Here is a 20,401-nt window from a genome sequence, read left to right as displayed (position 1 = left end):
GGAGCCCCAGCAGAGAGGCGAGGGGCGAGCCCGTACGCCTGGGGGGTGGGGGGGACCCAGTGCCCCGGCGCGTCTCTCCCCCTGGGCCGTGGCGGTGCCACCCCACGCGCGCGCGCGCACACACACACACACACACACACACGGCGTGCAGGCTCGGGGGGGGGAGGGGGGAAAGGTGGCGGGGCTGGGCTGGCTCCCTCCTCCCCCCATCCTCTTACCTTTAACAGCAAGGCCTTCGTTCTGGCGCCATCTTCATGAAGCCTCAGAAACCCGAAGACTCGGCTGGGGAGGGGGAGAGAAGCACAAGGCGCAGCGTTAGTCAGGGAGAAGCCCCCGCTCGGGCTCGCTGACAGAGCGGGGCCAGCCGGGAGCCCGCACAAGCCCCGCACGGAGACGGGCGCCCTGGCCCAGCCCGAGCGGGGCGCCGCGGCGGGGAGGGGAGAGTGGCGGGACGGGGAGGCGGGCGGGCGCGGAGGGGGGGCCGCGGGTACCTGTCGAGGCCGGAGAGGGCTGCTCTCTCCTCGGCTGTCAGGCTGGCGAAGTCCTCCTCGCTCTGGCCGTTCGCTTTCCCCGCCGCCATTTTCTTTTCCTCATCACCGAAAGGAGCAGCAGAGGCGGCGGCAGCGGCGGCGAGCGACACTCCGCACGATTTCATGGAAACGCAGCGTAATTAACTCACAATCACAACCGCCCCCCCGGCGCGCCCCCAACGCCCCCCAGTGCCGGGCGGGGCGGGGCGCCCTACGCACACACCACAACTTTTATTACAACAACAACAGCCGGCAGGGAGGGAGGGGGAGGGAGGCGGGGGGAAGCCCCGCGGCTCGGAGGAGGAGGAGGAGGAGGAGAAGGGAGGGGGAAGAGCGCCCCAGCGCTGGAGGCTCGGGGGGAGGAGGAGGAGGAAGAGGAGGAGGCTGCGGCGGCTGCAGGCGGCGATGGCGGCGGAGCCGTGTTTACATCGCTGCTGCGCTGCTGGCCCCGGCCGCGCGGGGTGAGTGGAGTCGGGGTGACAGGGTCCCCCCGCCTGCCCGCGCAGGGTGTATTTGTTGCCTGTACAAACTTCCCCAGCAGCTGCACAAAGTTGTTGTAATTGTGTCACACAGCGAACCCCACGCCGCCACCGTGACCCCCCTTGCCCCCCCGCCCGCCCGGGCCCGCCCAGCCAATCACCGCCGCCCCAGCGCTACACGTGACCTTTGTTGACTTACGTCAGTCATAGCGCTCTTCCACCGCTGCGCTCCAGCTTGGTTGGCGCTCTCTGTGCCCGCCCCATAGCTTCCATCACGTCATTGGTCAAGGGAATGTTCAGGGGGCGGGACTTGGTGAGGACTCTGCTCGCTATTGGTACAATGTCTCGTCAGTCGGAGCGCTTTGTCAGTTACTCAGGCACAGCACGTTTGTATGTACTCATTAAATAATAACGGAGGGGGCCTGCGGGGAGCGGCAGGTTGGGGGGCGGGGGGTTCCTTTCCTTTCCTTTCCTTTGGAGCTGGGACCGTTTCCAGCTCGCGGGGTAGAGCGGCCACCGGGCCCCCTGGCGGGGGGCGGGATCAGTCCCCCTCCACCTCCCGCTAAGGTGCCTGGGCCCCGCTCCGGCGACTCTCCGCCTCCTTCCGGCAGCGATGCGGGGGCGGAGGGCAGCGGTTGGCGAAGAGCCGCCCCCCCCCCCTCCGGGGCTGGGCGCAGGGCGTGGCTGCCCCCTGGCACCGCCGGATAATCATGGCTCCCTCCGCGGGAGCGGTGCGTCCCCCCCTCCCCGGCCCCGCGCGCTGGCCGCCGCTTGCGATGCGAGAAGTTCTCCCCGGCAGCAACCTCCGCCCGGCCCGCTCTCAGCCGCGGGAGCAGCAGCTGGGCTGCCCGAGGGAGACTCGCTATTGCCCCCACCCCCCTCCCCGCCGGGCCGTGGGCGGTGAAAGCCGCGGGGCTGTGCCCGCGCCCCTGCCGCGTCACTGCAAGCGGGGGCCGGAGTCGGGCCGCGCGGCCCCGGCGCTGGGTTGCGATGAGTGACCCGGGACCCCCGCTCCCGGCCGCCCCTGCCAGGCGGGCTTGCCGGCGCCTCATGGAGGCGCTGGGGCTCCCGGGTGTAGCCACGTGGCTCTGCGCACACAGCGGGTGGGGCAGGCCGCACAACTCCCCTCTAGAAAGCTCCTAGACCGCGGGTGTCCCGGCAGGAGCGGGCAGTCTCCAGCCCACCTTGCTGAGCGATGGGAATGAGCCCAGCCCGTGGGGGTACAGAGAAACAGCAAAAGATGAGAGAGAGAAAATCCCCGGGCGGCGGGAGTCACCCCCGTCGACCTCTCACGTTTATTTTTTCTTTAATCTGTGCGGTGGAGATAAGGAGTAGGGGAATTTACTTTTTTTGAAGAAGTGTGGAGCAGCCTATTAATGTTTCACCTCAGCATTGAGCTTCCTGGAACCTGTGCAACTGGATTACCTGTGACAGAATTTTTTGGAAAGACACTACATGATTTAAAATATAAAATGGATAACTACTTGTGTTGTTTATTTGCTCTTGAAGAAGGCCTGGCCTGTACACCGTTTTTGCACTTGAGTATTTGCGTTGGGGATTATTTAGTTCCTGCCTCCTCCCCAAGTTACCCAGAAATTCAAACACATCTATTTTATAATTCAGTTAATTTACACATATTTACACTGATTGGGAGAGCCAGGAAATTCGAAGGTTTTCCATGTGATTAAATCGTGCTAGCCTGTTAAATTTATTAGGGAGTAGACCCTCAGCTGTTGTACCTTTGCATAGCTCACTGCTTGCACCCTCCCTCTAAAAGGGGCGAAGGACAATATTCTCAAACTCCTGTCATACCACACCACTCTTCTTTCCGCCCCCCCAACCCCACTAGAGATTTGAGTGTCTGGAAACGCTGCCTGTCTTCTCTCTCTGGCGGTCAGATTTCCTCTGCTCTGAGGGAGCATGACTTCAGACACGTATTGTGAAGTTTCAGAGTAGTAGCCGTGTTAGTCTGTATCCGCAAAAAGAAAAGGAGGACTTGTGGCACCTTAGAGATCAACAAATTTATTTGAGTATAAGCTTTCGTGATGCATGCATCCGATGAAGTGACCTGTAGCTCACGAAAGCTTATGTTCAAATAAATTTGTTAGTCTCTAAGGTGCCACAAGTCCTCCTTTTCTTTTTGCATATTCAGAAGTGGCAGTCAGGATGGTGACAGGATCAAAGGCCAACCCCTGCCTTGGACCAGCAGGGGGAGGCAAGGATATTTTGGCAGAGCCCTACAGCTCCCTTTTGATCTCCAACCTCTTCTATACAAGGGTTTTTAAAGGGACATGCTGGAGATGTTCTATCTCAGACTGGCGTTCAGTCACTGAGAGAGTCTCATTCTGCCCGTACAGTGGGTAGTTACTTAGTCTGCAAATCTTCTCACTGATGTCAGTGGGGGTACTTGTGGGGTAAAGTACTGCTCAGTGTGAATAAGGGTGGCAGAAAGCATATCATCAGCAGAGATATTCAGGAGAGGAATGACCTCTCTTGTTTCAGCAAAAAGAATGAGGAGTACTTGTGGCACCTTAGAGACTAAACAAATTTATTTGAGCATGAGCTTCTGTGGGCTAAAACCCACTTCACTGGATGTTTCAGTATCTCCATTAGCACCTGGGGCTTCCAGCTTAATACCTTTGTTCACCAGTTATCAGTCCACCCTTTTCAGGCCACCTCTTACTGTTCTAGGCAATCTTCTGCTTAAAACTCATTCCCTCCCCTACATCCAGGCTGACATGCCATCTCATCCAGCTTTCCAGTTGTCTCTCCATCAACCACTTCATGCAACTATGCTCCCCTTCCTCCTACTTCACTCAACCCTCACCTTCCATCTTCACTTAGGGTAGTGATTCTCAAACTATTGTACTGGTAACGCCTTTCACATAGCAAGCCTCTGAGTGTGACCCCCCTTATAAATTAAAAACACTTGTTTCTATATTTAACACCATTATAAATGCTGGAGGCAAAGCAGGGCTTGGGGTGGAGGCTGACAGCTCGTGACCTCCCATGTAATAACCTCGCGACCCCCTGAGGGGTCCCAACCACCAGTTTGAGAACCCCTGACTTAGGGGGTCAAACTGAGGAAAAAAGAGAAATTCTTCCAAGCTCTATGCATGGCATAAGCATTGCTCCAGTTGCAATCCCTCGCTTTTAGGTTTTAAGGCATAGGAACTAGAGAGGCCTGTGCTTAGAGCCCCTGCTCCTGGAGTCATATGATTATATCAGAATCTTATCTTTCATTTCTAGCCCACATGATTGTGAAGAAAAGCTTGACAATGTGAAGTGAGTGTTACCAAGCAGCAGTGTCTGCCTGAGTCTGCAAACAGTCTGAAACAATTGCTCTGACAGGACGTTACCCCAACAGAGGACTCTGGAAAAAGAGTGTACCAGGCTTCCCCATACCTCCCAAGCAGATGCATCCTAGCCTAGTTGTCTCCTGGGAGATAGGGCCTAAACCCATTCCTACCCCTACTTTCCTGAGGAAGAGAAGAGGGCCCTATGCCACTCCCCTACCTCTAAGAATCTGGCAGGGTAGGAAAATTCCCTGCCACTCCAAGCGGGGCCTGTGCTGGTCATAGTGCAGGGGCAGAGCTTCAGGGAATCCTATGTCATGGTATATTTAGGACACTCAATTGCCTTAACCTCACCGTACTCACTGTAGATTACACAAATGTTCAAACTATAATAATGCATGCTCTCCTTGGCTTCTCAGTGAGGTTCTGGTGCCCTGCTGGGCTCTGCTAGCCTCCTTTGACTTTGCTCCTTATTTGCTAGTTTAAAAAAAAAAAAAAAAAGTGGTATTCGCACAACTACTTTCAACAGCTGGATGGCAAAATCAAATGTCAAAATGTAGTAGATTTAGCAGATCTCCATAATGTTATCCTCCTTTTCTTTCATGCTTTCATCATCAGTGAAATAATTAATGTTGACATTTAAAGTATCATTTAGCATCTCATTAACTCCTCACGGGAATGACAGGAGTCGTTCATAAATCCCAGAGATATACTTTCAAGTTTTCTGTGGTTAACATGGAATCTGTTCACATTCTGAAGATTTTCATTGCAAATATAAGGGCTAACACTTTTTTTTTTTTAATAAAAGCTGAGATCCTGAAGAACAAAGTGACAGCCTGAACCCAGTGTCTATATGCTCTACTGACCCAGCTCAAATCCTATCTCTGTGCTTCCCTCACCACCCAGCTCTGAGTAGACCTGCCTACAGAAGCCCCCCAAACACCAGAGAAAAAAAGAAAGTATATTTACATTCAGATACAAATTTGCATATAATCCCTCTCTTCTCCATCAATTCTCCAACACACATTCTTCCATCAGTTGTCTCCCCCAAGATACTCCTTTGTATCATGCATATTATTACCAGGGAATGCAGTTTGTAACAGGTGCGTATGTATTTTTGCAGGCACAGTTGTTGTTTACCCATATGAAAATGTCCCCTAATCTCTGTTCCCCAAATCTTTAGGTCACTGCTAATTTACTTTCAAAAGTTAGAGCAAAATCTCAAATTTTGTAACAGATTTATATTACAATATAATTATTTTACATACTACTTTCTCTATTTTCAGACTGTTTCATCTTCTCTCTTGGAAAATTACATGACCTAAGATCCTTTCCACCAGATAAAAACATCAACCTGTCACCTGGAGGAAATGGATTTCTGTTGTAGCATCTGACTATGAAAAAGTGTACTTAATGAAATTAGGGGGGGGGGGGAAACCAAGATTTTTATTGTTGTGACTTAAATTTAGCCTCTAACTTTACAAGTAAGATCTTTGGGGGCTCATTTTCTTCTTCCACCTTTACCGTCAAATGGCTTAATATATATGTTATTTTAAATGAGTATTTGAATGGAAACAATTAGACTCAAACTTAGAGCCTGCTATCACACCCATGGAAGTCAATAACGAAACTCCCATCAATTTAAAGGAGTGCAAGATCATTGGATGTGTTAGGCCCATTCGTGAAAGGTAGCCATGATTTCAGAAACTTGAGATTTGTTCAAAAGTCTACTTTCTATGTGTATCAAATAAAATATAACCCAATGCTTAAACCACTAGACCACACTGCCAAAAATAAGACAGAGTAATAACTAGCACGTTAATAAGGAACCTTATGTAATAAGGATACTTCACCTCAGACAAGTTCTGTGATGCAATATTTGAAAAATTGTTGTTGTTTTTCTCTTAAGTGATTCTCAAACTTTTCATAGTGTGGACCACAACTTAATACAAAGATGATCTCATGGACACCTCTCTTCACACTCAGACCAGTCTTCCCTCCCATTTGGAATCACATGTCATCCCTGAAAATCTTTTTAATAAAAACTATCTAAATAGCTTTAAGCAGCACAATACAAGTATTAGCTAACAGAGGTTGGCACAAGCTGCAAAGTGTAGATCTAGATTAAAACTTTCCCACAGTTCAAGGTTGTTCAACATTTGGGTTTGGGCCCATCTCTTTTAACTGGAAGAGCAGACTACTTACATCACCTAGATCAATGGTGAATTAGGCATCAAAAACCAGATCTACTAGTTTTATTTAGCGTGAGAGTTTGGTAATAAAAGTTGAGTGTATCATCTTTGCGATCTAATACTGAAGCAACTTACAGTGAAATCCTGACCTTACTGAAATCAATAGGAGTTTTGTCATTGACTTCAGTGGGACCAGGATTTTACCCTTGAATTCCAGTACCTTCTGCTAACCTGGATAAATCCCTGGATCCCTTGCCATTATTCCGCCAAGAAATCAAGAAGTTAGAGACTTCAGCAGCAGCATCAAATATATATATTTTGACCAATGTACCTTGCATGTGAATAATCTGGAAGGATGTATGGACATAACTAACATGGCTGAAACTATGTGGCTAAAAATACAGAAAAGAAAGAACACCCAGCTGGAGTCCTCATTTTAAAGTGCAGGTATACTCTGAAAGGGGACTCTGTAAAAGTGGCATCATGGGGGTTTATGTTTTGGGGGGTTTTCGTCTCTTAAATAGCGTAGACCTAAATTTACTCTGTTTAAAATGTTTTTTTTACTAACTGCTCTGCAAACACCTTGAGATCTGAAAGTCAAACTGTACAATACTTTTTTAGCTCGTACCTCAACACCATAATGGAAATTCTGCCATCAGAGCATAGTAAAAAATTCTGTTGTTGATGCATGAGAGAATAGAATACAACTCACTCTTCCATAATCATACTGATTCTGCACAACTAAGTGGAGTAAAAAGTAGTAAAATTAAATTTGTCAGTAGAGAAAGCAAATGTTACCTGGAACATTTAAGCCCTGATTCAGCAAAGTACTTCTGTTCTCCATGGCCCGAATTCAGCAAAGCATTTAAGCACATGCTTAACCTTTAGCACATTAGTAGTCCCACTGAAGTCAATTAAAGGACATGTGCTTAAGGTTAAGCATGTTCTTAAGTGTTTAGCTGAATTGGGGCCAAAGAGCGCAGATCTGTTGAGTAAGAAGGTGCCATTTTTACATAGTCACTTTTCTGACCATATGCACACTTTCATAGTACAGGCTATTACAGTTGTTAAGTTGAAACACCAAAAATGAGCACAAATATGAGGCCTAGTCTTATGACCTCTTTCTATGTGAGTAGTTTCACTAGTCAGTAGAACTATTCATGTGAATAACAGCTGCAAAAGCAAGTTCTTAGACTCTTGCAGAGACTGATTCTCTTCTCATACTAGTTTTATATTGATGTAACTCCACTGACTTCAGTGAAATCACTTTTTTTTTTTACACTGGAGTGAGATGATGTCAAGGTTCCTTCCCCACTCTGAACTCTAGGATACAGATGTGGGGACCTGCATGAAAACCCCCCTAAGCTTATTTTTACCAGCTTAGGTTAAAACTTCCCCAAGGTACAAACTATTTTACCTTTTGCCCTTGGACTTTATTGCTGCCACCACCAAGCGTCTAACAAATATATAACAGGGAAAGAGCCCGCCTGAAAACGTCTTTTCCCCCAAAATCCTCCCCAAACCCTACACCACCTTTCCTGGGGAAGGCTTGATAAAAATCCTCACCAATTTGCATAGGTGAACACAGACCCAAACCCTTAGATCTTAAGAACAATGAAAAAGCAATCAGGTTCTTAAAAGAAGAATTTTAATAGAAGAAAAAGTAAAAGAATCACCTCTGTAAAATCAGGATGGTAAATACCTGACAGGATAATCAGATGCAAAACCTAGAGAGTCCCTCTAGGCAAAACCTTAAGTTACAAAAAGACACAAAAACAGGAATCTACATTCCATTCAGCACATCTTATTTTCTCAGCCATTTAAACAAAACAGAATGTAACACATATCTAACTAGATTGCTTACTAAGTTCTAAGACTCCATTCCTGTTCTGTTCCTGACAAAACAACACACAGACAGAGACCCCTTTGTTTCTCCCCCTCCACCAGCTTTGAAAGTATCTTGTCTCCTCATTGGTCATTTTGGTCAGGTGCCAGCGAGGTTATCCTAGCTTCTTAACCCTTTACAGGTGAAAGGGTTTTTCCTCTGGCCAGGAGGAATTTTAAAGGTGTTTACCCTTCCCTTTATATTTCGACAGACGATAATCAGGCACCTGGAGAAAAGTGGATCTGCGGTCTAGAAAATTGGACCCCAGATATGTTGGGACTTGACAGAGGATAGCTGTATCAGGGTAAAATGTGTTTTGTAGTTCCCAAGGAAAAATGTGGGACAACAAGATAACTGAACTATGGTTATCTTTAAAATGTTGGATTTGTGTAATGAGGAACAGATCTTGACAATAGCAAGGCAAAAAAAGACACAACTAAAAGAGCAAAAATTGGACTCTGTCAACTTGAGACCTGCTGTGGAGGGTAAAGATAAAGCTAGTTCCCTCAGTGAGGAAACAGAAGATGCCAGTTCATGTCTTGCAAAGCTCAAGGCAAAATTTAACTCTAAGTATTTTTTGGCAAGTGTTTCATGGGAAAATTTATCCAGAAATGTGGACAAGGATTCTAATGGAGGAAAGAGGAGTCTTTTCTTTAGTTAGTCTGTTTTTTAAAATCATACTGTTTGTTTGGATTACCATAATCTTGATTTCTGAAAATAGTGAAAAGACACAATTGTCAGCTTGATTTAAAATATGTGGTCATCAGCTAAATGCCGAACTGGGTGCAAACTCTGTGATCTTTTACAAATATTGGGCTAACACTTAACTTCTTATGTTCCTGTATGTACACGCTCCAGCAGTCTACATGCCTAGAAAGCTGGGGGTGGGGGGTGGACATTAGAAAATGCTGATGATGTTATTGTGAGTTTGACTTTTACTTGTCTCATCCAATCATATGCCACATTTCTGCACATTCTTTTTTCTAATAGACCTGATAAAGAATATTTTTCTTTTCCCCAGCCTCAAAACAGTGGATACCCAGAAGTTTGAAATAATAACCCAATAGAGTTCATGACTATACCTGGTATATTATAGTAATGGATTGTCAATACTTTAGTTTCAATATCCCAAATTAAGGATATATTTCTACAATATACTTTTTTCCGTAATTTGTTATAAAAGGGCAGAAAAGTACTTTGTATTACTTTCAGAGTAACAGCCGTGTTAGTCTGTATTCACAAAAAGAAAAGGAGTACTTGTGGCATCTTAGAGACTAACCAATTTATTTGAGCATAAGCTTTCGTGAGCTACAGCTCACTTCATCGGATGCATACTGTGGAAAATACAGAAGATGTTCTTATACATACAAACCATGAAAAAATGGGTGTTTACCACTACAAAAGGTTTTCTCTCACCCCACCCCACTCTCCTGCTGGTAATAGCTTACCTAAAGTGATCACTCTCCTTACAATGTGTATGATAATCAAGGTGGGCCATTTCCAGGTTTTATCCCCACCCCCCCTTTCCACACACACAAACCCACTCTCCTGTTGGTAATAGCTTATCTAGAATAGATAGTATGTCCTTTTTTATCCCATGAAATAATTAATAGGATCAGAATAAAAAACAACTTAAATCTTCCTGAAAGTAATATATTTATATTCTTTTAATTTATATCCTGAAAATATACTGAATGCTTCAATTATAGAATTAGAATAACAACTCAGTTATTTAGATTGCTAACAGAATCATATAGTCTATATGTTGTTATTTTTTTCTAGTCTGCTTGATTTAAAACTGGGTGGTATCTGAAATATTTTGTTTAGTGCTAAAGAAACTCAGATATGAATTATGATCATTCTTAGTTTTGAAAATTGTGCACATATTATAAGTTAATCAATAGTTTCCATCATTATGCTACTTGTCAATAGAAATTATACAAAAGCTACTTAAGCAATGGACATTTCAAATAAAGTGGCCTTTTTTATGAAAAATATTGAAACCCATGCTCCTAATTCCAAGTAAGCATATAAAACCAAGGATTCTGGTATGGCAAATTATTCAGAATAGTTGTATCTTATGCATTTTGTGAAATTTCAGAGATAAAGAGTTTTATCAATTGTTTCTTAGACATGCTACCTACAGGAGGACTGATTTTTTTATTGGATAGGATGAAGAGACTTTCACCTGCCCAATTTGCTTGAGCAATATCTGTGTTGACCAAAAGTCTTTCTAGTCCTGATGTCTATTCAGTAACCTGTGTGAAATTAGTTAGTGATCTCAGTCCACTTCTTAGTGTAGGAGTTCTCAAACTGGGGATTGTGACCCCTCATAGGGTCACAAGGTTATTATGTGGGGGATCCTGAGTTGTCAGCCTCAACCCCCAAACCACGTTTTGCCTGCAGCATTTATAATAATGTTAAATATTTAAAAAGGGTTTTTAATTTATAAAGGGGGTCACACTCAGAGGCCTGCTGTGTGAAAGGGGTCATCAGTACAAAAGTTTGAGAACTGCTGTCGTAGTGGATAGTTTTCTGCATTCCAAAGAACAGTGAAAGAACAATACTTGGCAGCAAAGAAGCCAAAAAGTGAATAAGAATGAAAATGGAAGAACCTTCTTGTCCCTAGAAGTGGCCCTTCCCAGCACTTCCACAGATTCATTTTTCCATCATGTTTTTGGCTGGCTAGACTGGCGAGCATACCCAGTGTGGGACCGTTTTCAGTTAGATATAGGGAAGTTGATCCTGGGGGCCAGGCCCCACCCCCAACCCAGGAGGCACAGCTGAATGAAGCCATTAATCATAAATCGCTTTCTGAAAGAAGGCACCTATTTGGTGGGGAAAAACAGTGAACAAGTAATTATTCCTGCACAAGTATCTCTACAAAGTAGGCACAAACTAGTGTGGCTATGGTGTGCTTTGGTTTCACATTTTTTTTCTGTTAAAAATATGGACATGATTTTTCAAAAATGGTTGCACCACAGATATTTCTGTATGTGATATATTTAAAGAGCTTTCTCACAGTGATCGGAGGGACATTATCTTAATCATCTTTGTGGTAAAAACTAGCTCTCTTACCCATCATTTTAGGAAACTTGCCAGGCCTTCTTCTAGGATAAAAAAGTTAGCACTGTGTGTATTTTGTTTAAACAAAATTAAAATAGTGCTGCAGCTTGCTATGTTTCCACATCACAGGTACAAAAGGGCAGCAACTGTTCAAGCTCCCCTATAACCCACACTGCTTCAGAAATGAATCTGCAACAGGCGTTTGGATCTATTTCTTTGAAATGTTTGAAAAGAGGAGTGTTATGTGGCACTCACAGATTATGTGCTGGGTAGCTCATTTATGTAATTTTTATAAGTGCAGGGCTATAATTGCAGTGTTATCTAGGGTACAGCATTATCTGTTGTTGTTGTTGTTACATAGAACAAGTCTTTTAAATGCTATCTTTTTAAGCTCATGCCTAATTTAGTGCTCTAATGACATCTTTTCATGAAAATACCCTAGAAATGTGTTACTGTTCTTAAAAACTCCTACATAAACTTGTTGTGTGTGCTTCCTGTTTTGTTAGATAACTATCTTCACAGGCATATCAAACAACGAAATCTTCACTTTAAAAGTTGATCGGTTGAAGGGGCTAACAATTCAAATTCTAGAATGGAATAGCTAGATCTTTCTTTCCAGTTCCCTTTTAAATCTGTAAGTGATACAGCATTGAGTATGTTTTATCATGTACAGAAGTAGGCATGTATAATCCTTCTAAAGGTTTTTAAGTTGGATAGTACAAAGGCAGTCCTATGTTGCTTGTATGGATTTTTTTGCCAAAGAGGTTGAGTCTTCTCCGTCCAGGTCTCAATACAGCTCAAGATTCCCTTACAGCAATCAATAAGATTGAGGGTATTTCAAATAGAATAAAACATGATGCTTAGAGTATATGCTTAGATTTTGAGATTATTGCTGCAGGGAATGTTGCTGAAATTAAAAGTAGTTACAATGTCTCCTCCTATATTTTAGCATCCTTCATTTCACAAATTTGCCAAAACAGGGTGGCATCCCATCAGTTATAAAGTGTGAGTCAAAATGAATAAGGATGGGGTCATACCAAAATGTGTGAGTTTGTTCATTGTATGTGAATGTCTGAAAGAGGAAAAGATTAATTAAGAAATGACATAAATCCTGTAAAAAGACTGAACCAGCATCTGGTTATTTCCTTCATAAGATTGCTACTATGAGAAGATGGATTCTACTATGGAACTCAACTGGCTGTACTCCACTGCCTCTCTTTTGACATTAATGAGAGCTGGATCAGCCCCTAATGGAACTGAATATATGCCAGTGTCGATATTTACTAGGAGAAATCTTTTCTCCCAACTAATTCCTGGGCTTGACAGGGATGATGCAATTGAACTCGTTCTTTTCTCCACTTTAATGTGTATGAAATAAACAATTTTTTTCCTCTCCTATTTTGTCTCTTTTCTTTGAAGGCTGGCCAGCCACTTTTCAGTTAACAGTTGGGACTTTCACCAGGGGGAAACTAATTTGGGAGGGACTGGGAAAGCTTCCAGTGTTAAAACTTCTCTCCCTTATGTTTTCAAGGCCTCTGGGTATGATTTGTATTCTATTTGACTGTTTATGGGATTTAGTTTTGTTAATTTGTTTGAATATAAATTCACTAATACACAAAGTTAGTATGCAGATATTTCTTTTTTAGCCATTTCCTTCATTCAAAAGAGAAGCCCACATGGTTGAGGGAAGATCAAGTGTAATACTTCTGTGGAAATGTAGTCCCAAATTGAAAGCTATATGATGGCAAATTGGCAGTAGGACTCTGAGAGAAAATTTTGGGAAGCTGCTTCCCAAGAAGTGGTCAGAATTTTCCAGAGCTCCCTCAGCCATGACCTAAATGTTGAAGGGAGCAGTTTCTTCACTGATTTCTTATATGAGTCAAGAGACCAGCAGGGTATGGTATTTGTAAAGGGGGTAGAGAGCTTTTCACTTCTCAGTCAGTAGTCTGAATCCACCTCAGGTCACTAGAACTAAAGTTTGTTATTAACTAATGGCTATTTGGTAGTATATAATGAAATGTGTTGAAGGTCCCAGTCTGATGTTTTAACACCTGATCCAGGAAATCACTTATGCTAGTCCCACTGACTTCATGTGCTTAAAGTTAAGCATGTGCTTAGCTGCTTTGCTGGACTGGGGCCTTAATAGATAAGTATCGACATCACAAAAACCATGGGTACATCTGGCACCATTGTCAGTGGGGTAAGTAGAAACGTCTGAGATTTGAGTGGGTATGGATACTGAACTGTTCCTCCTTTCCTATAGTTGGTGCATCTACAAAAAGACCAAGGCATATTGGCAGTCAGCATGGAGAAGTTTACACTGCCACTGTTCATGTATGTGTTCTGTGGATAAACAGAGGACAAAGTACCAAACTCATTACAAAATCAAAAACATCACTGGAGTCAGTTGAGGATTTAATTCCTGTTTTTTAAATAGCTAGGTGATTGCCAGTGGCGGAATAGCCACTGGGCTGACAGGGCCTGCGCCCAGGGGCCAAGGCCAACTGGAGGGGCCCTGGAAAAAATCCACAGCTGGGGCAGAAGCCCAGAGCCCCCATGCCCCAACGCCACTCCATGGTAGCAGCTGCTGGATGGGGTACCCGCCCCCAGCAGCTCTCCAACGGACCCCATCCCTGGCAGAAGCTGCCATGCGGGAGAAGCCCCAGCACACACACACCCCGTCCCCAGAAAAAGCCATGAGGCAGCAAGGGAAGTCCCCATGCCCGACCCTGCTCTCCAGCAGAAGCACCGGGTGAGCAGGAGACGCTCCAGCACCCTGACCCTGGTCCACTGCAGAAGCGCGGGGGTTGGCGGGGGAAGCCCCAGTGCCCAGGCTCTGGCTGCAGCCCTGGGACTGGAGGACCTCAACCACTCTGTTGTAGCCCGGGGCTGTGGTGCAGACAGAGCTTCTCTGATCTTGGGGCCACAGTGGCAAGGGCAGAAAGGAGCAAAAGGAGTTGCAGGCCTGCAGTGGGGGCCACAGAATGGGGAGGACCCTGGGTGGAACAGGGGTGGGCCTGGGAAAGATGAATGTCCAAAGATGAAGCAATAGCTCAGAGAATTGCAAACTGTCCTATTTATCTTTGTTGTTTGTTTATCATGTCACAGTCATGCAGGAAGGGCATAATGAGTGGGGTCCTGCAGTGATCGGTTCTGGGTCTGGTTCTGTTCAATATCTTCATCAATGATTTAGATAATGGCATAGAGAGTATACTTATAAAGTTTGCAGACGATACCAAGATGGGAGGGGTTGCAAGTGCTTTGGAGGATAGGATTAAAATTCAAAATGATCTGGACAAACTGGAGAAATGGTCTGAAGTAAATAGGATGAAATTCAGTAAGGACAAATGCAAAGTATTCTATTTAGGAAGGAACAACCAGTTGCACATGTACAAAATGGGAAATGACTACCTAGGAAGAAGTACTGTGGAAAGGGATCTGGGGGTCACAGTGGATCACAAGCTAAATGTGAGTCAACAGTGTAACGCTGTTGCAAAAAAAGCAATCATCATTCTGGGATGTATTAGCAGGAGTATTGTAAGCAAGACACAAGAAGTAATTCTTCTGCTCTACTCTGTGCTGATTAGGTCTCAACTGCAGTATTGTGTCTAGTTGTGGGCGCCACATTTCAGGAAAGATGTGGATAAATTGGAGAAAGTCCAGAGAAGAGCAACAAAAATGATTAAAGGTCTAGAAAACATGACCTATGGGGGAAGATTGAAAACATTGGATTTGTTTAGGCTGGAGAAGAGAAGACAGAGGGGACATGATAACAGTTTTCAAGTACATAAAAGGTTGTTACAAGGAGGAGGGAGAAAAATTGTTCTTCTTAACTTCTGAGGATAGGACAAGAAGCAATGGGCTTAAATTGCAGCAAGGGCGGTTTAGGTTGGACATTAGGAAAAACGTCTTCACTGTCAGGGGGTTAAGCACTAGAATAAATTGCCTAGGGAGGTTGTGGAATTTCCATCACTGGGGATTCTTAAGAGCAGGTTGGACAAACACCTGCCAGGATGATCTAGATAATAGTTAGTCCTGTCTTGAGTGCAGGGGACTGGACTAGATGACCTCTCACGCTCCCTTCCAGTTCTATGATTCTAACTTCAAAATGTAATACTGTAAACTTTATTGTCAACATTGTAACCCTTCTGCCAGGTGGAGTTGGCAACAAGGGCCAGATTCAACATCTAGGGGTTCCTTTTTGACAATACAACACAAAACCGGCTTAAGCCCCCACTCAGTAACCTTGGAAAATTACACCGCTGTGCGCATCTAAGAGGCAATACTTCCCCTCTCACAAGCCCTAAGTCTGGGTGTAGAAAATAAACTTTTAATAAAAAGGGGAAAGTAACCTGGCAGTAACTTGGGAAAATGACTCAAGCACAATTCATAATCGTAAGACCACGAGCAAAAGACCCATCCCAGAGTACTTTGGGGCAGTGTCCTCTGCCTCAGGTTCTCACCTTCTGATGAGAAAGTCCAACAACCAAAAGTTCCTATAACATACCCCTCCCCTCGCCCTCTCCCACACGCCACTCACAATTGTGGTCCTTGGTCAGTGAAGACTCAGAGTTCAGAGTTGCATTCATGTGAGTTCACCTCCCACCCTGAGAGCGGAAGGCACCTTGCTTGCTCCACTGGTTGGCTGCTCACCCAACCGGTCTGCCACTCGGCCTATCAGCCACTCGCTCCACTGTTGGCTGCTCGACCACCTGCTCACTCCTCTTTCATCCTCACCATTGCCTGCTCGCTTCACCAGCTGTTCTATTGGCCACTAACTCTGTCATCTGCAACTTGCCACACCAGTTGGCCACTCTGCAGTCAGACGCTCGTCCCACTGGTCAGCCACTCGCTCTACTGCAACCTCTGGTATGTCTTGAGGTCCCAGCACTTAATACAGGTTTCAGTGATTTCAGCTGCTAGTGGGAAAGCCCCACTGCTAGTGCAGGATGGACAGTCTCTTTCACCAGAGACATTGATGATATTAGCTGTATTGATCTGCAACAAAAGACTCTCATCTGGGTCTTAATCAGCTCTGTCATTACATAGTGGAGAGGAGGAGAAGGGTCAAATGGTGTCTAGGACCCTTAGGCAGAGCTCACACTAGCAGGTACAAACACCTGTCCCCACCCTCTTTCCTTTCCACTGGGCTTTGGCACCCCTGCCTAGTGAGTGCAGTTCAGTTGAGGATGAATCCCTCAATCAGGGTATACCAAGCACAGTTCTGTTGCCCTTTATTCACACAGCAAGTGTAACAATACTTTATTACTGCTGCCCCCCCAATAACAAAGTGACTTGCAATCCAACACCACCCAAAAGTGATCATTTGGGCAAAGCAGCTCCAACATGCTGCACACCTAGGCATCCTGGGGGGTCTATGCAAATCAAGGGGGCAGTTCCTGACGTCTTCTCCCCCAGCTCATCACTAGATGTCAGGGGAGAGCTCATTCAGACCCTGCTTACACATTGTAAACTATTTCACTGCTGATTACTTTAACACCCAACTAATATGCTTCTTCCACAAACTCAAACTTCCTCCCCAACCTCCTCGGATGTCAAAAACCTCAACTGTCCCAATGCTCAAGTGCAAAAACCTGCATCTTCCTTGGGCAACTTCTCTAATAGTTATTCACTTCATTTTTCTGTCTCACAATTGCAAGTTTAGGGGTAGTATAAAATAATTTGAATTTAACATAAAATTAAATAACACTAGAGATGTAGTACTGATTGTACTATTCATTAGCATATTTTATTCAGTATAAGCCTCCCTTTTTAAAATTGATCTGAAACTGCTGCAGAGTCACCACTGTGCTGCACTGGAAGAACACAGCATTGGGTGTCTACATTGCAGCTGGGAGGCGTGATTCCCAGCACAGGTAGAAAGACTGGCATTAGCTCTGCTGGAGCTAGTACACTAAAAATAGGAGTGTGGACATTGTGATACGGGCAGCAGTTCAGGCTAGCCACTCAACCTCAGACCCATGGGGTTGGATGGGATTGGACTCAGGTGGGCAGCCTGAGCCATTGCCCATGCTCATGCTGCAAGACCACACTGCTTTTTTGAGCATGCTAACTAGAGCAAAGCTAGCATGAGTATGTCTACCCAGACTGGAAATTACACCTCCGAGCTGCAGTGTAGAAATACCCCCAAATGTCAAGATCTTTTTGTAAGGTGTAAGTCAAGCTTCATTATAAAGAGTGCCTCCAGAGCTGAGGCACGGTTGCACAGAATAACATGAAGATCGCACCCTACATTGCTGCCGGATTGGGGGGGACTTCCTTGCACAAGATTTTTTTTTTCTTTTAAATAATGTTCTTATGGGAGCCTGAAGCCTTTGAAAGCACATGAACCCTGAGAATTAGCTATACCTGGCCCCCTACTCCCTGTTAAATAATTATCGTTGATTTGTGCACCAATTACTCAGGATTCTGTGGTTAGATCATTAAAGTTGGCTGAGTTGCTATTGCTGTTTTATAATTAGCTCCAGCTTTTGTATATGTCTTTCTTTCTCTGGGGGAAATTTTGACATCTCTCTGAAGTGGACATTGTGCGACTCCAACTTAGTGTATGGCTTCAAGAGTACCGTGATCACACCCTTCCTCAAGGGAAACGATACTTCTAGCTTCTTTGTTTCCATACAGACCTGAAGAAGAGTTCCATGTAGCTCGCAAGCTAGTTTTGTTAACCAACAGAAGTCGGTCCAATAAAAAGATATTACATCATCCACCTTGTCTCTCTGATCCGGAAAAGCATTTAAGCACATGCTTCATTTTAAGCATATGATCTGTTTATAGTGAAACACGTCGTTAAGTGCTTCACCGGTTCCAAGCAAGAGTGCTTAGCACTTTGCAGAATCAAGCTCCACGCTGAGGTTTTGCTCCCATCCTGATGCTGCAGTTGGTGCTAGGGTTCCAAACCCCTTAGCCATAGATGTGTAGGAGCACCATTTTCTTTTGTAAAATAAAATGTTGATATACTACATTATTCATATAAATGGCACTTTTTTGATGGAGAGTACTTAGAGCGGAATTAGGAAATGCCACTTAAAGTGTATACTTTTGTACTATTTAGAAGACTCACCTTTACGATATCTTTTAAAAAGTGTTTATACTACTCAGGTCTCGCCCTCACATTTAAATCCTGTTTATGCCCAAACAGTTGGCATCTAACAACTCTTCCAAAGAAAACTAGGGGAAAAGTCAGTCTTCCCTTCATTCTTGTGTTCAGAAGTACATGGACATTTCCATGTCTAACAAGCCATTCCCTCCTGAACACAACTGAAACACTTCCACTGTGCCTGTTCACAGTCCTGGGAACATACTGGCAAAGGTCCCAGCTCAGGAAAACACTTGCATATATACTTAAGTGCTTTCCTGAACTGGGGGCAAAGTGCTGAAAACTGCAAGTTTCCTGGAGGCCATCCCTTATCCGTCATTTTATGGTTTCCTTACTGCTCTCTTGAAGTGTGAGGTTACTTTTTTTTTGGCTTCACCCCCTAAAAACATTTTCATCTCGCTCAGAAGTCACCCAAATTAACAACTTTTCTGTATTATTTACTGTGTTCTAAAGGTCATTAGTTCAAATATTCAAAAGTGTACAGATAGTAACTATCAGGAGCTTAAAACCGTAAACTCTCATTACATAGATAACTTTCTATTTTCCTATACTACCGTAGTAAGTAGATTGTGATTTCCACCCTACACTAAAGATGTGACAACAGTTCTAGGCCAGTTCTACACCAGCTACGTAACTCAAGAGTGTGAAAAATCTACACTCTCTGAGTGCTACAGTTAAACTGACCTAACCCCCAGTTTAGACAGTGCTAGGCTGATGGAAGAAATGTTCTGTCGACCTTGCTACTACCTCTCAGGAAAGTGGACTAACTACAGTGATGGGAGAACCCCTCATGTCGCTATAGTGAGTATCTACACTGAAATGTTACCTGAAGAGGGGCAGCTGTGCTACTGTAATGGTTTAAGTGTAGGCACAGCCTTATACTAGAGTAACTCAGTTCACATTAGCAATATTACTTCTGATTAACTCTGTTTGGGGATCAGAATCAGTCCCAACGATATATAAAATAAAAGGAGAATACAATCTAATGCCTCATAGGTAATCAGTGGAATTACATCTGGGAAAACATTTAAGGTTTCCTAGATTGGCCAAATTTAGATTGATATGAATAATATATTACTTAATATCTTGCAAGTCACTAAATAAAATGAAACTAAATAAGTTCAGGAAATAAAAAGATAACCCTTGTCCCAGGTGGAGTTGGCAGCAACAAGGGTCTGGGTTCAATATCTAGAGGTTCCTCTTAACAATACAAAACAGAACCACCTTGAGCCCACACCAATTTATCTGGGAAAATTTAACAACACCTCTGGGCACTCCTAAGAGGCAGTACTTCCCCTCTCGCAAGCACTGAGTTTGTGTGTAACAAAAGAGAACTTTTAATACAAGGGAAAGGGAACCAAGCATTAATTTGGGGAGATACCACAACCACATTCAAAAGCGTGCAACCATAAGCAAACCCAAACCCACAGTGTGTTGGGCAGTGTCCTTTGCCTGTTTCCCACCTTGCAGAGGGAAAGTCTGACGAATGAATGTCCCTTTAACACATCAGTCCCCTCTCCCTCTGCTGCACCCCACTCACAGTTGGCTAGCAGAGACCCAGAGTTCAGAGGTGCGCTCACAGGCCTTCATCTCCCACCCCAGAAAGAGAGGGAGGACAGGTGTCGAGCAATGTCTCTGTGGTCACTTTGCGCTTCTGAAACTGGCTGTTTGCCACGGCCTCCACTGTTTTTTTCTGCCCCCCACTGGTTGCGTACTGCTGCTGATTTTCTCTGCTGTTGCTGGCGATATGCTATTGCCACTATTAGACGCTCACTGCCACTTCTGCAATGCCATGTTCGGAGGTTCCACCACTTAACCCAGGTCTTCAGTAATTTC

General features: G+C 44.5%; 1 protein-coding gene across 4 annotated transcripts in view; it reads right to left on the bottom strand.

The window, feature by feature from the left end:
* Positions 1-1,110, bottom strand: part of KDM6A (lysine demethylase 6A) — a 278,230-nt gene extending 277,120 nt beyond the window's left edge. For 3 of the 4 annotated variants that reach the window (XM_048864944.2, XM_048864934.2, XM_048864955.2), the window contains exons 1-2: positions 492-1,109; positions 219-282 (exon numbers count right to left, since the gene is read on the bottom strand). In XM_048864944.2, coding sequence (XP_048720901.2) covers positions 219-282; positions 492-655 — 228 coding nt within the window. In that variant the 5' untranslated portion in view covers positions 656-1,109. Of the gene's footprint in view, positions 1-218; positions 283-491 lie in introns of all 4 variants that reach the window. The other variant, XM_048864912.2, reaches the window with a different exon arrangement.
* Positions 1,111-20,401: the final 19,291 nt, after the last annotated feature.

This window comes from Caretta caretta, chromosome 1 (genome assembly GCF_965140235.1).
Source record: "Caretta caretta isolate rCarCar2 chromosome 1, rCarCar1.hap1, whole genome shotgun sequence".
Taxonomy (NCBI): Eukaryota; Metazoa; Chordata; order Testudines; family Cheloniidae; genus Caretta; species Caretta caretta.
Note: the sequence above shows the minus strand (reverse complement) of the source record. Positions and strands in the feature narration are given on the sequence as shown.